At 43.3% G+C, this 16632-nt stretch overlaps 2 protein-coding genes across 4 annotated transcripts in view; one reads left to right on the forward strand and one right to left on the reverse strand.

The window, feature by feature from the left end:
* The window catches only part of LOC107383161 (melanoma receptor tyrosine-protein kinase), a 46937-nt gene extending 44371 nt beyond the window's left edge, over positions 1-2566 (forward strand). For all 3 annotated transcript variants that reach the window (XM_054750960.2, XM_070553513.1, XM_054750959.2), the window contains exons 22-27: positions 105-180; positions 822-968; positions 1047-1144; positions 1234-1377; positions 1944-2037; positions 2112-2566. In XM_054750960.2, the coding sequence (XP_054606935.1) occupies positions 105-180; positions 822-968; positions 1047-1144; positions 1234-1377; positions 1944-2037; positions 2112-2428 (876 nt within the window). In that variant the 3' untranslated portion in view covers positions 2429-2566. The remainder of the gene's footprint in view (positions 1-104; positions 181-821; positions 969-1046; positions 1145-1233; positions 1378-1943; positions 2038-2111) is intronic.
* Positions 2567-4947: 2381 nt separating this feature from the next.
* On the reverse strand, positions 4948-7710 carry hus1 (HUS1 checkpoint clamp component). The gene is made up of 8 exons (XM_015955616.3): positions 7550-7710; positions 7168-7295; positions 6506-6682; positions 6212-6319; positions 6064-6138; positions 5668-5767; positions 5443-5577; positions 4948-5263 (listed from the first exon to the last, which is right to left on the reverse strand). Exons 1-8 carry the CDS (start codon positions 7599-7601, stop codon positions 5181-5183), a joined length of 858 nt encoding a protein of 285 aa, XP_015811102.1. The 5' UTR covers positions 7602-7710; the 3' UTR covers positions 4948-5180.
* Between the last annotated feature and the right edge of the window lie 8922 nt (positions 7711-16632).

A 16632-nucleotide genomic window follows, 5' to 3' on the forward strand; every position in this document is an offset into this window, starting at 1 on the left:
GGACATGAGGTCACCAGGAAACTCGTGCATTTACCAAGCTCAGGTTCTTGAAGCGACCCGGTTCTTGTGGTTCTTTTGGATGTTTGGACTTTTCCTCTCTGCAGGTTCCCATCAAGTGGATGGCGTTAGAGTCGATCCTCCAGTTCACCTTCACCCATCAGAGCGACGTCTGGAGCTACGGTGAGGCGGCGTCACACCAAACGCTTTTCATTTCCTGTTTGTTGCCTTAGAAATCGCATCAGCCAATCAGGAAACAGGAATGAGCAACGACGGAATTTTAATTCACTGGTTCTGGAGAAAAAACAAGTTCAGTTGCTTTAAAATGGGAAGTTTTACTCCAACTGAAGGTTTTCATCATCATCATCATCATTCTTTATTCACCACAACCCGAGGCGACCCGAAGCACTTCACGTTAAAACGGTTCCGAACAAACCCGGAACAAACTCCAAAAACACGTCTGATCAAAACCTGATTCATAAAAACGTGTCCTCAACCCAATCGTCAAAACCAAGGGAGAGTCCTTAAAATGAGATGGGAGATCCCGGACAAGACCCCACATGTTCTGCCATTCTTACGTAGAAAATATCAAGAATAAAAAACAAAAACACGAAGTTATTTTGTTACGTGTCTCTGATACAGACTAATCTGAGATGATTTGGTTTAAACGTAAACTTCTGCTGAAGGATTCCCAGTAACCGTCATAAATAACTAATTAATAATGATGAATAGATACACACTTATGTGGGAGCGATGATGTCTGTGGAGGCTGTGCAGCTGCAGCAGGTGTGTGTTAGTCAGCTCTAAGCCTCCGTGCCCTACAGGTGTGACGGTGTGGGAGCTGATGACCTTCGGCTCTAAACCGTACGACACCATCCAGGCCAGAGACGTCTCCTCGGTGCTGGAGAGAGGAGAGCGGCTGCCTCAGCCTCCCATCTGCACCATCGACGTCTACATGATCATGGTGAAATGTAAGGGGACTCCGTTCTGGATCTGGACTCTGACCTCGGTGTGGAAGATCAGCTCTTCTGACCTTTGTCTTCCTGCAGGTTGGATGATCGACCCGGCCAGCCGGCCTCGCTTCAGAGAGCTGGTGGCAGAGTTCTCTCAGATGGCTCGTGACCCGTCCAGATACCTGGTCATACAGGTGTGCCACTGGTCTGATCCGACGGTGCTGTGGTGAAAATCTGATGAATGTTCCAGTTAAATGTAAACAACAACGGACTTGTGTCTCAGGGTGACCTGCCGAGTCCGTCCGACAGACGGTTTTACTCTCGCCTGCTGAGCTCAGACGACCTGGACGACGTGGTCGATGCAGAGGAATACCTGCAGCCGTACAAAGGCCAGAGTAACCATGGCAACCACCCCTGCAACACCATGGTAAAAACACACGCAAGAGGCGACGTGCACAAAGAGTTTAGCACCAGTTTTCATTCTAAAGGCAGTAATTATGACTGTTTGACTCTGGTACGGAGACCCAGAAGGGTCACTTTTAAAGTCAGTCATAGGTTACCCGTCAAATTTACAATCAATAAAAATGATTTAATGAGTCAGGAGTTTTCCTGTCTTTAGTCATGATGTAAAACACAATAACTGTGGAGTTAAAGCAACGATTCTAATTTTCTGGTATCATGAAGTAAAAGTTTGAAACACATGATTCTGTTGTTCTAAGTCAAAGTTATACTAAGTAATATAAAATACATAAATATGATCCGGAGACTTTTCATAATTCTGAGTTTCTGAGTCCTAATTAGTTTTAAAAAGTCATCATTTTAAAACACAAAGTCTGATTTTTAAAGTCATAGTTCTGGTTTCGTCTGATGGTTACGACTGTTCTGGGATGACCTGCTGTACCTCTGCCGGCCACCAGGGGGCGGAAGACGTCCCATCACTGGTTGATCAGCTGTTTAAACACAGATAATTATTTATTTATCTGTTCATGTCAGGTCGGCCGTCCGATCAGAGAGAACAGCATGACTCTGCGTTACAACGCTGATCCCACCCGCGGAGCACTGGTTGCAGGAGGCGTCACCGGACACGGTACTGGTTCAGACCAGACCTGAATGATCATCACTGCCAGAGTTATTCCTGATATGTTTCCTGCTTTCTCCCAGACTACACGAACCAGAGCGTGAGTGAAACCAGACGCAGCAGCAGCAGGCTATCAGAGGTCTTTAATCCCAACTACGAGGACCTGAACCAGTCCTGGGCCACCAAGTCGTTTTCTGGACCGGAGTACCTAAACATGACCCAGAGCTCGCTACCCCCGGAGGATGGCGACAGCCTCCGTAGTCCAGACTACAAGGCCAATTTCCTGTCTCTGACCAGCAGCACTTCTGAGGCTCTAACAGGGGACGGCGTGTTCCTCCCTGCTGCAGAGAACCTGGAGTACCTGGGTCTGGGTGCTGCGCTGCACGCACCCCTCCGCTAGGGGGCAGCAGCGCTCAGACAGCTGAACTTTGATGTAGTTTTCTCAGGAAACTCCGTCCTTAAACAGAGCACTGACTGAAGCATCACTTCAGTTACAACATTCCCTCAGCTGGAATTTTCCTTTCGTGAGAAAATGTTTGAGACGTGGGTCCAAAGATGAATCCAGATCCTGGATCAGACCCTGGTTTCATCCTGGACTAGGATGGTTCCTCTGGACTTCATCCTTCTTCACATTTAATGACCTGAGCTCATTTAAACTTGATAGAAATGAGCTTTTAACGATGATCAGTGACCGAGATAACAAAAACAACAGAAGAAGCAGAAAGGAGATCTCTGGAAATGCAGAAGCTCATAAAAGAGCGATCACATGGTGCGTTATAACTGGGTCATAATTAAGAGATCCGCGTTTAAAATGTTGATTTTTAAACCCGTTCTAAAGAAACAGTCATGATTGTGAATTTTGGGCCTCTATAGAAAAACCAGCTGAGCTTTGAGACGTTTGTTGTTTACAGCTGCTCTACACTGGAGATGTTTTGTTGTTTATTTGTAAATAATTTATAAAACTACAAACTGTGAAGTGGTTCCTGTAGGGGAGTGTCGTGTGGAACATCAGCTCCCCCAGCTGGTGAAGAGGTGAAACTGCAGCTTCAACTAAAACAGTATAGAATAGAATAGAATAGAATAATAGAATAGATACCTGATCACTCCCACGTGAACCAGTTCAGCCCTCTGCTCCAAAAGGATGTGATAGGAGAGGAAGACCGGAGAAGGAGACATTAGTAAACACTTTCACGCATCATTTCCTGTCCTCCTAAAGCCACGGAGGAGTTCTGATTCCCGTTTTTAACACAAACTGATGAAGAAGCAGAACCTGGGCAGACGCTTCTGTTGATGTGATCATTTAACTCGTGTTTGATTGTTTTACTGAGCTGTAAATAATCTGTCTAACTCCAGTTAAAAGGTCCTGCTGCTGGTTTCTGCTGGTTGTTCTTCTGATTACCTCACAGGACTTCTCATCTCTGGATGAGGAAGATGAATATGTGCCCCAGAAGAATCTTTACGAAGACGAAGGTCTGAACAAGCAGGAGTCACACGAGGCTCTGGAGCGAGATCTGATCTGAAGTCCCGGCCCGCGGTTTGTGGCCCCCGCCCGCCCCCCCCTGCAGCAGCAGCTGTCTCTGGCATCATGGTGATCCAAAGGTACAATGAACTGGGTGACAGAACCAGCACCAGCACTGGCATTATGGCAGCAACCAGGGCCACCGACATGTCAGGGGACACTTCATCCAGCTTCTCTGATGTTAGCTGATGGAGCCTCTGTGGACTAGCTCCACCTGCATCTTACCAGCCAGGTGAGTCAGTCAGCAGGTCTAGAGGAGCCTTGGGAGACTCGTCACGAGCTTCAGGATGTGTTGACGGGTGTGGGCGTCCTCAGGCGGCTGAGCTGATGCTGTCTGTCCCTTCAGCTGGAAGCTAATCAAACACACGTGCAAACATGGATGTTAATCATCAGTGATGTAGAAATAACAGGACACACCTGAGGAACAGGTTATTACAGAGCTCACCTGCTGCAGGCTGACCTTCAGAGATGGGGTGGTGCTGATGCTGCTGACTGACTCGTAGCATAGAGCACATCCCAACCGTCACACCGCTGCATTTGGCTGGTTGTGTCCTGCTTCATTTTACAAACACAATTGATCTGATTCCTACATTTACTGTAATTATTGACGAGGCCGCAGCGTTCATTAGGAACAACACACCTGCTGCAGGGTGGTGGTGGTGTGGATGCTCCAGCAGCTGCTGCCTGGAGACACCTGCAGACAGACGTTACTGTACAATCTAATCCATCACAGCCTGTCGGCGCCAAACTTCATCTTCAAGGCAAAAGGGCGGCACACGACGAGCAGACAAAAACAAACAAACAAAGCTGATAAACCAAAACAAAACAACAAATCAACTGAAGATGTCGTCCGAGGACAGATCTGCCCCCACAGGTTAACCCTACCCCTCTGACATTTACTGTCATTGTTCAACAATCATCTTCTGGACTTCATGCCTTCTCCTCCAGCCGTGGTTCTGGACAGCTAACACACAACCAGAACTTCCAGACCGAGTCAAACCAGGAATACCTGGAGGAACCGCACCTTAAATCCTGCTTTTCCTCCCATCCAAGGATCGTTTAGTAGAAATGACCACAGGTCACCCACTGAACACCTGATGACATCACCTGATGATGTAACATCTGATGGAAACACAACAAACTCCAAAACTCCCACATGGAAGCAGAAAGAATTCCTTTAAGGAATGCTGGGAATTCATTTAGTCGTGTTTGATCACCTTTGATTTTTCTGATGGCTGAAACTGGGCTCAGTCATGTGACCTGCTGCTCCCAGAGGCTCATGGGTAATGGAGTTGTTGAAAGTTCTAGTTTATAACTTCCTGTTTAGTTTAGTGATAAAAACATTAATCATCAGAATTCTGATTTAGCTCTAAAATAAAAATAAATGTAATAAAAACACAAAACTGTAAACAAGTTTTATTTAATCAGACGTTGATCCAACAAACTCGTGTAAATGTGAGTTTTCCCGTCATCTCGGCAGGAATCGGAATTACTATTAAACACAGAAAACCCACGGAGAGCCATTCCTGTCTGCTGATTGGCTCTTCACGTCACCAACAGGACCAGCTCAGAGAAACTGGTTCCAGCCGGTTTTTGTCTCCCAACTGAAACTCCACAGAAGCCTGCAGGAGCTTCAGGCCACAGCAGGAATGAAATACTGCAGAGAGACGTCATCGTGCAGCAGGATCAGGTGGACCACGCTCTGATGGACGATGTCTGAGGAGACCAGAAACCTGAACTCAGATTATCACACGCTTCTGTAATCTGAGTTTCTAGTCAGAAATAATCTGGTTTTAGACATGATCACATGCTGGGTTCGCTAGGATCTGATCAGTCCTGTAAGGAGCACCGGGCGGGGTCTCCTCTGGCTCTAACTGCTTTAAGACTCAACTCACTGCACATGGCTTTGCTGGGGTTGACCTGCTGACCCACGAGGAACTGCTGCAGCTTCCTGATGTCCACCCGGACCTCCGCCATGGCCTCTGGGTCCCTGCTCTGAGACGCGCCGCCATCCTGCGACGCGGCGTCTCCTGTGGAGACATGAGGAGTCATTCTGGTGACCTCCACCACGTTGGGGTTAATCTGAGGAACCGGTAGGCGGATGGGTCCAGATGTTTTACCCCATGAAGGGTTCCCCAGGTCTTTGAAGTGAGTGGTGACAGAAACCAGGTCGGTCTCGATCTTCAGGTTCATCTCTCCGCTCAGATTGGCCTCCATCACCTGGAGTTAAACGTTAATCTGCATCAAACCGGCAGCTTAAGCTCTCCTGATGTGGCTTTCAGGAAGTTTAACTCGGATTTTTAACCAGGAACTAGTTAAACTAACGAGTCTCATTGACAGAATTACTCGTAGGCTGCAGATCAGTTTCTCTGTTGGCTGACTCAAACATCTTCACCTTTGTTGAGTGTTAACTGAATGAAAGATTATATTCTTAAATCGCTGCAGAACTGACGGGTTCTGGCCCAACAGCGCCACCTGGTGGCCGTTAAAGTTCCTCATCTGGGAACTGATCCTACCAGGAAGTTGGAGAGGTTCTTCATCCTGTCGACGACGTTCTTCATGGTCTTCAGAGGCGGCAGGTAGATGCTCACCTGCAGAGACAAGCAGTGAGACGGGCCCGCTTCAGGAACCCAAAACTTTAACAAAGATTCAAATCAAGCTCACGTCGAAGTCCGGCATGCTTGGTTCTTTAAACTCGTGCCAGAGACTCCGGGGAACGACTTCAACCGGAACGTCGTGGGTAACGACCCGACTGTTGCTGGACAGGGAGGGCTGGACGGGTCAGAGGGAGATCAGGGTCATGAACTGAGCCCGATTAGACTAACTCAGAACCAGTATGCTGCATCTGAACCTCTAAACCAGAACCTTCAACATTCTGGAGATGATTTATATGAGAATCAGAACATTTATGGAGCCAGCGCAGCAGAACCAGAGTCCGTGGTCCTCGGCCTGTCTCACCAGCTCGGCGGCGACAGTCAGACAGGGACAGTGCTTCTTGGTCAGCTTGACTTTGACCGACTTGGCGTTCTGGACCGTCTTCAGGGCTCTGGACAGGTTTTCTGGCGTCACCTCCAAGCAGATCTCATTAAACTCCGAGGACACGCCCTCCATCTGGAACTCATCGAAGAAGTTGGCCTGGAGGGAGGAAGCACTTGGCATTAGCCCGGTCACGGCCTGGACCTCATACCAGTATGTTCTGGTACCATCAGGCCCCTGGTTCTGACTCGTGATGCGTTTGTGTTCTCAGTTACCAGGAAAAGCGCCATTGACTTTGGGTCAAGCTCAACATTTTCTGATGTTCTCACCGTACGAAACTTTATTTATAAAGCACATTTAAAACACAACACGAGAGCCGCCCAAAGCGCCGCGCAGGCTGGACTAAAACACGACCAATCAAACAACAACAACAACAGACCATAACAATACCGATCAATAAAAGCTAATAAAACACGAGGAATACTAAGAACACACTTCTGGAACTAAAGTGGAGGACCACTAAAGGCCCGCGGGCCGCAGCTTTACCAACACCTGTGATGCATTCATGATGTCAGACCGACAGCTGTCTTGTTGTTCTGGTCCCCCCCCCCCCCCCCCGGGCTAAAGGAGCCACCTGAGCTCACCTGATGCAGCTCACACCACATGCTGACCCCCCCGTTGGTCACTTTACCGGACAGAACAAAGAACAGGTTGTCTGGCGTCAGCCGCATGACGCACGTCTTGGTCAGCTTAGAGATGGTGGTGATCACTCCTGGAGACACAAACACGTTTTAAAACTACTGACCGACTGTAATGCGTCTCAGACTAAATAGTAAAGTTTTCTCTGACTCTGAACATGTTTTATTTAAAGATAAACGGGTTTTCATTCACTGCTTTTATAACAAATAATTTAATTCGAACTCAACACCAAAACAGAAAGCGAGCTAACATGTTAAGCTAACACGTTAGGCTAACATAAGCTACTAACACGTTAGCACCGCCAGACAAACGTTTATAAAAACTCACGACTAAAGTGGTTTAAACAGGCGACGTCGATGATTTTCCCCCGAAACTTCATATTGACTTTAAAAACTTTAATCTAAACTTAAAGAGAAGAGAAAGGAGGGAGTTTGTTGTGTCCGCCTTTAAAAAGGTCCGACGGAAACAGCAGCTTTCCTCTGTTAAACGTTCCTATTAACAGAGAAATCGGCGACACTTAAAATGATAAAAACATGGTTGGTTCTGGATCATCCCTTGAGTTAGGAGTCAATTTCTACCTTAAATCAGGTTCGAGTGAATTAAAGACCAGGAACAGGAGGGTGGGAAGAAAGAGATGAGGACTGGGTCAGAGGTTCTGGTCTGGGTCAGAGGTTCTGACCCAGTCCACCGTGGGTCCACCTCCTGGGTCAGAGGTTCTGGACTGAGTCAGGAGTTTTGGGCGCTAATTTAAATATGTTTTAGTTAAATGAGAAAAAAAGTTTGTTTTGTCTTAAAATGTTTTTAAAAGTTGCTAAAAAGGAAGAAAATAGAGCAAAAATTTTTTATTTCCTCATTTGATAGCAGGTCAAATCCAAATTTAAAGGCAAATAAATGTTATAATACATTATTTTTACTTTAAAATCTCAAATAATTTTTCTGAATGGGGTTTGTTCTGAATGGGTAGTAAAGCGAAATGAAAGGACTGATCCTGTTTATGCTCCTGATTTACAGACAAAACAAACCCGTTTCATTTGTTTTCATTTCAGCATAAAATCCTTTTATATCTCAGCAACTCTGAACTGATTAAACCAATAAACAGATATTCTGTATGGAGGCTCATCAGTTATTTCACTATTTCACTTGTTCAGGCTGGCTTTGTGTGTCCTTCATCACCCTCTCCTGTTCTGCTCTCCCCACCTACCCCACCTTCCTCAGGATCCACTGATCTCCCTTCTTGTCTATTTTTTGCTCATTTTAAATATATTTTTAAACATTTTCTGAATGCTTTTTTATATTTTTTGTTTTTGTGAAGCACCTCGTGATTTTTGTCTTGAGAGGCAATATAGAAATGATATTTTCTTCTTCTTTCATGATTTCTTCTCTTTATTTGCTGTTTGATGAAGTAAATTAGCTGAATATATAAAATCAAATTTAGTTTTGTGTTTTCTAACCTTTCCTTTTCTGTCTGCTATTTTCCTTGTTCTTGTGTTGTTTTGATTGTTTTTGGTCTTTAGAAATAAAAAGCTTAACTTTCCCTGAAACCAAACAGGTCTAGGTCCTTCCTAAGCTCCTTAAAGCTCTGGAGCAGCGGCAGGGTTCCTCCCAGAACCACTGGGTTCTTCATTCATTTACTAAATCTATTATGATTCATTAAACTAAACCAGAATCAGACGAGACTCAAATGAACTCTAGCCCTGTTTAAAGCATTTTATTTTTTTAAAACCTCTGGGATCATAAATAAAAGTCTGAAGAGTTTCTGCCTGGAGCTCAAAGTCAGATAAAGTTTTATGTAAGAACTTTCTGTGACTAATCCTCTCAGAACCTCCTGATCTATGGAGCTAGGATCGGGACAATATTCAGCGTAACTTGTACCAAGTTTTGTAACTTTGAACATGTTTCATCACATGTAACTTTGGATTCGTAACTTGTAACTTTAGTTTTCTAACTTGTAATTCTCAGTTCGTACTTGTATTTCTTGTTTTGTAACAGGAACGTTGTATTTTGTACATGTATTTTTTATTTTGTAAAATCAAACTTTTATTTTGTACATTTACTCATTTTGTAACATCAAACATTCATTCAGATACATGAAACTTTCGTTTTGTAACTAGCAGACTTCCAAAATAAAAAAAATCAAGGTACAAGTTTGAAATCAAAACTCTCAAAACACACATTTCATTCTACAGGTACAACCCTCAAATCTACAGTTACGGATCTTTTTGTCTCGATTCTAGCGTCAGTGGGAGGAACTTGGGTGGAACCAATGAGAGCACGAGTCTTAGCTACCAATCACGTTTCTCGAATTCCTGTCCAATCATTGGGAGAGGAGGGCGGGGTTCTGTCAGAGCTGTAGAGAGAGAGCTGCGACACTCTTTGAACTCGCCGACTCGCGGTCACGTGGTTCACGGAGCTCTCAGTTCCAAACATCCCAGCGCCGTAAGTCAGTTTGAACGGCGTATGGTGGGACAAATCACAAAAATTTAATATAATCACATTTCCCCTGGTGATTTGTGGTATTTGTTGAATAATATTATATATTATATATATATTAAGTCCTAACTCCTTCACAAAGTGGCCTATTTATATTTTTCCGAGCATTTGTAGGAAGACAGACAGCCGTGACTGTTCTACATTACAGGAACACGACAGTCCAAACACTGTAGAACACATTTAGACCACATACATTACTATAATATACTATAGCAATAAATGTGATGTAGTAATGCAACACACTGCTTTAATATAAGCATATTTAATAACTTTAAGTCCTGCAAGAAGCCCTAAACTCAAGTTGTAATATCCATTTTAAAGTGTTTATTAAAGCTAGAATTTTGCTCCAGCTTACCTTGAAGAAAATATGTAGGTGTTTATGCTTAGAATGATGATCTATTATGTTCAGTAGAATACATTTTACAATCATTACTTTATATTTTTATGTGAAGACAGCACATGCATCTATAACCCAGCTTATCTGGTTTCTATAGCAACTAATTACAAAGAAAACTTCAATAAAACTGTATGGTTCATCACAGTAGATAAAAAAGTGTTAACTGTGAAAAAATGAACACAAACTTGTACAACATGTATAATAGCATTTTTAATAAAGCATTTTACCAACATCATGTTTAGTCATTACATATGCACAAATAAGCTGAATCATTCATTATGAGCAATGTACTCAAGACCTAATGAAACTCTTTTGAATAACTTTATTTTGATTATTATTAAATTAAAATGTGTTTGTGGGTTAAAATTTGAAATTACAAATTTTAGGGTTGGAGAAAGTTTTAAATGTAATTTTACATTTCTATATTTTTGGTTCTGTTCAATATTTCTATATGTACAAAAATAGTATTTTAATAATCCCTTTATAGGTTGAATATCTTACATAGTTGGCTGCGCTGCATATAGCAAACGGTCTGATGGAGGAATCAGAATTACGGCTTCCCCAAAGACGCAGAGAGAAGAAGAAAATGGTTGGCTCGAGTCAGCAGGAGCAACCTCACCATGACCAGAGATCACAATAACAAAAAGCTGTGTGCAGTCAGTTTAATGTGCACTCTCACATGTTTTCTATCAAGGCTCTACATGTTCTGCTCTCAACTGCAAAAGGCTGCAATTAAACTGTTAAATGTGGCAGGAAATAAATTAATACACCACTCTACAGGCACATGTAGAGGAGGGACAGTTTACTAAGACTAGGCAAGGCAAGGTGAGACTCAGGGCTGATGCTGTTTGTTCATCGCCCTGAACCAAGGAGGAGGAAGGACCCCGCAGTGAGAAGTACAGCAGAACCACTGCATGTTGATCCACTGACCAGCGACCACACATGTTGTACTCCAGTAAACTGTGGTACCAATCTTTTGAAATATTAAGACATTTGTATTTATTTTATTTTAAAATGATTCTTTATTCTAACAGTGCCATTATAAATTCAGAGAATGAGGAAAGCAGCAGCAGCAGTGAGGCAAATGAGATGAGGCAAAGTGAGGGGGGACTTGAGATGGTGTCAGGAGAGAGGGACATCCCAGGAAGCCACGAGGAGCGGGCGTCAGGGCCAGGAGGAGAAAGGAACAGGCTGCAAGCAGGGAACCCAGCTGGAAAACCTAAGGGAGGAAACAGAAAGTCAAAAAGGCATGAAAAACACAAGAGGCGGTAAATGGAGTAAACAGACAATCAAAAAGGCCGTACAGCTCCGTTTTTCAGTGGGTTCAACAGGCTGCAGGTTTCTTCAGGACACGAGTATCCCTCTGCCTGATGTTAGAACCTGCACAGACAAATGCAGCCCGTTAAACTGGAACCAGGTGTGTTAGGAGAGGTGTGTGACATGCTCAGTTTGAAGGTTAAAAACCTGACAGAGATGGAAAGAGAGTGTGTGCTCACTGTGGATGAGATGGCAATCACTCCAGGCGAGCATCACTCCATCACAGACCCAACTGGGTTTTACCACCACCGTTGTTCCTGGTCAGCTCTCCACTCAGCCACTATGAAAACATGAAGATGGACACACAACACAGTTTAACCTTTAATGGTTACATAAGATCTTTGTTTTAGTTACTCTTTGACATTTATTTATTGATAGTTGTGTTATTAATTCTTATTTCTTGTCATTCCTTAATAACAAAATTGCAAATGCTAATATTATAAAGCAAGTGGAAATGAGCAGTTTTATGGAAAATGTCTAATTTTTAAAAGTTATTGTTCAACTGTTCTTGAATTATCTTAATGCTATTCTTATTACTTGAGTCCACAAAACAGAACAACATATCTTCTTATGTTTGTAATCCTGTTTGTCTCATGCTTCAGCAGTTCGTTGTAGTCAGTGTTAACTGAAAAAAATTAAATAATTACTTGTCTTCACAATCACATTTTCTTTATTATTGGTCTCTCCATTTGTGCTTCCATTTCTGATGCGTGTTCGTGTTGATACAGCAACATATTGTACAAAAAATCCCAAATAAAACTAATAATGTAAAAAGTTTATAACCTATTTCAAACTGTGGGGAATATTTTTAAAACGTAGAATCAAACAAACTGAAAGAAACCCGTCTACAGCTCGTCCTCCTGCTCACAACCAACAAGCTGCACACAGTTAGCTCATTAAAGGTTATCTAGCTGAAACTGGCAACATAAAATATCATCGTTGGCTTATTTTGGTACGAAGCGGTTAGCTAACGCTTCACAACGCAACAAAATGATGACATTTCATCAACTTACCGGAGAAAATCCTTCCGAAACACCGAAAATGAACTACGGTCAATGCAGCAGCGGGGCTGTTTGGAACTATTCAAAGCTCCATGAACCACGTGACTCCCGCTTTCCGTGTCGTAACTCTCTACAGCTCTGACAGAACCAGAACCCCGCCCTCCTCTCCCAATGATTGGACAGGAATTTGAGAAACGTGATTGGTAGCTAAGACTCGTGCTCTCATTGGTTCCACCCAAGTTCCTCCCACTGACGCTAGAATCGAGACAAAAAGATCCGTAACTGTAGATTTCAGGGTTGTACCTGTAGAATGAAATGTGTGTTTTGAGAGTTTTGATTTCAAACTTGTACATTGATTTTTTTCAATTTGGAAGTTTGCTAGTTACAAAACGAAAGTTTCATGTATCTGAATGAATGTTTGATGTTACAAAATAAAAAAATACATGTACAAAATACAACGTTCCTGTTACAAAACAAGAAATACAAGTACGAATTGAGAATTACAAGTTAGAAAACTAAAGTTACATGTGATGAAACATGTTCGAAGTTACAAAACTTGGTACAAGTTACGCTGAATATTGTCCCAATCCTAGCTCCATAGAAGGTGTGGACACGGAGGTGTTCACTCTTTTCTCTTCTCCTCGTGGTACCCTTGTGTTTAACTTCGTTCGTTAGCATGTTCTAGATTTGGATTGACTTTTGGATTGACCTTAGTCCGGCCCTTGACTTCGATTTTGGCTTTGCCCGAGCGTAACGGCTTTTCAGGACGACTCAATACCTGGTATATGTGTGTGTGTGTTTATATGTGTGTGCGTGTGTGTGTTTATATGTGTGTGTGTAGGTCCGTGCTGCGCTGCGTCTCCTGTCTGACCCGGCTCAATGGGCAGCTGCTGCTCTGCACATCTTCGTCTCTCCTGTGTTTTTTTTTTTCACACGAGTCGAGTTAAATAAACAGATTTTTATTAACGATGAAGTGTAGCACCAGTGCCCTATACACTGGCACTACCTGGTAGCTGTTGCGGGTGGTCTTTACGTGTGCTTTAAGAAATGCAGCTTGAGTTTATTTCTGATGATGTTCATTATGATGTTTTGTTCCAAAATGTCCAGGATCCATTTACAGCAGTTAAAGTGGGTTTCAGTGAATGCGTTACTTGCCCCAATGACAGTCCGCAGAGTCCGTTACACACAGCCACAGTCCTCGCCACACAGTAAAAAACCGTTTGTCCCATCCAGCCACACCTGAGTCCATTCTGTGTTGGCTTAAGTAGGCTGGTGCTTCCACAAGCAATTAACCAATAGCATGAGGCCAAGCCTCCTCTCAAGTGCACAAAAAGAAATGACACATATGGCTCCTACAAACGACTCGGTTCTGGCTGTGTTTGAGACTCGGTAGAAAATCCAGATTGATCCGATTCGGACCTGGGTTTTTTGTTTTTCTGCATGAAGGCTGTCACAATTTTAGATTAGATTTGTTGACGCTTGTAAACGTTTATGTTTATTGTTTGAGATTAAAGAAAATCAGATTGATGAATAAAGTATTTTCATCTTTTCTTGGTTCGTTTTCTGTTGCAGACTCAGACGATCCGGAGTCAGAGTCGGTTTATTTGTTTCACAGGTTTTTGTTCTATTGGTTTTATTTGTGTAAAAATCTTAAATTCGTCTGAAACTTTATTTAATCCACAGGAACCAAACCCGCTTTTACCCTCTCTTGTATTCCTACATCTCCTGGTCTCCTGAGCGTTCATGTGGGTCAAGCACATTCCAAAAGAAAGAACCACGACGCTTTAATACAATGTCGGGAATGCAGAACTAAGTACACAGGGGGCAGGAACGGCCAATCACACGTTAGCAAGTATCAGCAGAGCCAATAGATGAGCTTGTGGGCAGGTCTAATGGGAAAGGGCTTCAACACAAGCGGTTGTTTTCCGCGTGGTCCTAGAGCTCAACCAGTGTCCAGTCAGCGCAGCGTAATGTTGCTTTTGGACGGTAAAAAGGGCAGGGGACACGTCCCCCTTGTCCCCCCTCAAAACTACGTCCATGCTCCTAACTCAAGGGATGAGCCAGAGCTGTGTCAGCGTTTACCAGAACCATGCAGTCGCAGCAGCCTGTGTAGACACTGGTTCTGGTTCTGGTTGGATTGGGTTCTGTTCTTTAAACTTTCAGATTCAGTTCAAATGTTTTAAAAACCTGAAAACTTCAGTTTTCTTTTGGCTTAAAAATAAAAATGTTCTGGTTCTGAAGAGGGAAAGTCCTCCTGAAGCAGCAGAAGTTTCTGGATCTGAGACATATTCCTGGTTTATTCCTATCAGCGGGATGCAACCGGACACCCCGGAGCTCCACAGCAGCTGAAGTGGGTCAGAACCTCTGATGGTTCTGCTGCTCTCCCTTCCTCTGAACCGCTTCTGGTCAGTGAGAAGGTCTTCGGTCCGGTTTCATCTATCAGGAGAAAACTAATGATGGTTTTCTACATTTGGGTCACATTTCTGAGACCCGAGGCTCAGATTTACAAACTCTCAGGTGAATTTATTTCTATCAGCGAATAAAGAAACTTCTAATCAGGACTTTTATTTTGAAGGTTTCATTTTCTCACCTAAATCATCATGAAAGTTTTTTTCCTTATTTTCTGCTGACAGAGTCCAACAGGAATCCAGTGGTGCCTCATTCCCACACACTTGCATGATCAGGGCGTGGCATGGGCAAGCCGAAGAGGCCAAAATGGTTAGCCTACTTTTTAAACCTGCCCACGGGAAAAGGGGGCGAGAGTCCATGGGACCACATGTACTCATTTTCAGAGTACTCTCTATTAGAGTGAAATGTACTCAGCTGGAGTAGAATCGACACTGCAGATGCTGCTGCTCAGAAGGAGCTCCGGCCTGCAGGAAACAGGAGAGACGATCTGTTCTTATTGGATGAAATGTTGTATTTATTATAACTTCTGAGAAAAGTTTAATAAATGTTCATTTTGTGAAAGAGGAAGGTGGCAAAAATACTCAGCAAATATATCAAATATACAACAAATAACAAAATCTGCATCATAAGTCAAGTTCAGCTGCTGATGGAGATTAAATAGCAGCAGTAATAATAATAATAATAACAATAATAATAATAATAATAATAATAATAATAATGCCTCCCGTGTCTCCTCCGTGTTCCCTCTTCTGCCCACCATGTTAGTCTCACCATAATTAGCACCATCTCCTCAGTATTTACATTTCCTCCTGCCTTTAGCTTTTCTAGTATTCATCTTTTGTGCTCTCGGTTATCATTTATTTAGATGAAGTGTTTACTTATCTTCTATTTTCCAGAGTTCTCAGTTCAGGGCGGTATTCCAGAAAGTGAGTTTATCATCAGGGATCTTCAGATAATCCCTGATTGGCCTAGTAAGAGCAGCTGTGAGTTTTAATGGTCACATGACCCTAAAGTTAACGCAGTAAACCGTTTAGCTCTCATGTTACTCACCGAGGGAAAAACATCACGCATATCATTTAAAATCGGATATTAGCGTGTTTGACTCGTGTGACCAGAGGATATATAATCACACCAACAAAGTATCTCCTTTTACATGTATTACGGTAGCAGCTGTAAGCTAGTTTAAGGCTGTTACAGTAACATAAAGAGGCAGCGTGTTGATGATACGGGCCCATCCCAGACTAAAGCTGATATAATTATACGTATTAATAATGCTGACATCAGCGGAATCAAACGCTGCAAATGAAGATTAAACACAACAAAGATGTAAATCCAGTCAGAGCTCATGCTTAAACCCAAAAAAAGCTGCTGCTACCGCCGTGGGCCAGCGGTGGCGCTAATTCCCCACCTCGTAGCTGCCTGCCACAAGAAAGGGTGACGTCACTTGCCTCGTCCAATCATATTCTCAAAGCTTCCGTTAGCCTAGCTGCTAGCCGCCACTGAGAAGATTTGTTCTCCAGCCAGTGTTACCATGGTGACTGGGAGGGGCTTCAGGATAGCCACGGTCATAGAACAGATTTAGGAGAGGTTACACCAGGAATCTCACAAGAAAGCCTGGTTTGGGGAATATCTCGCTTTCTGGAATACCCACCTGGTCTTGTCTCTCTGTCGGTTCCTTGTGTGAGAACGCCTTGGCGTGTTTTTGATCATCGTGTGTTGCTGCTCCTGCCACAGCCTTTAAAACGATCTTTGGGATTTCTGAAACTACCTGGCTGCTTCCTGACATTCCTGCATCT

Source organism: Nothobranchius furzeri, chromosome 7 (genome assembly GCF_043380555.1).
Source record: "Nothobranchius furzeri strain GRZ-AD chromosome 7, NfurGRZ-RIMD1, whole genome shotgun sequence".
Classification (NCBI taxonomy): Eukaryota; Metazoa; Chordata; class Actinopteri; order Cyprinodontiformes; family Nothobranchiidae; genus Nothobranchius; species Nothobranchius furzeri.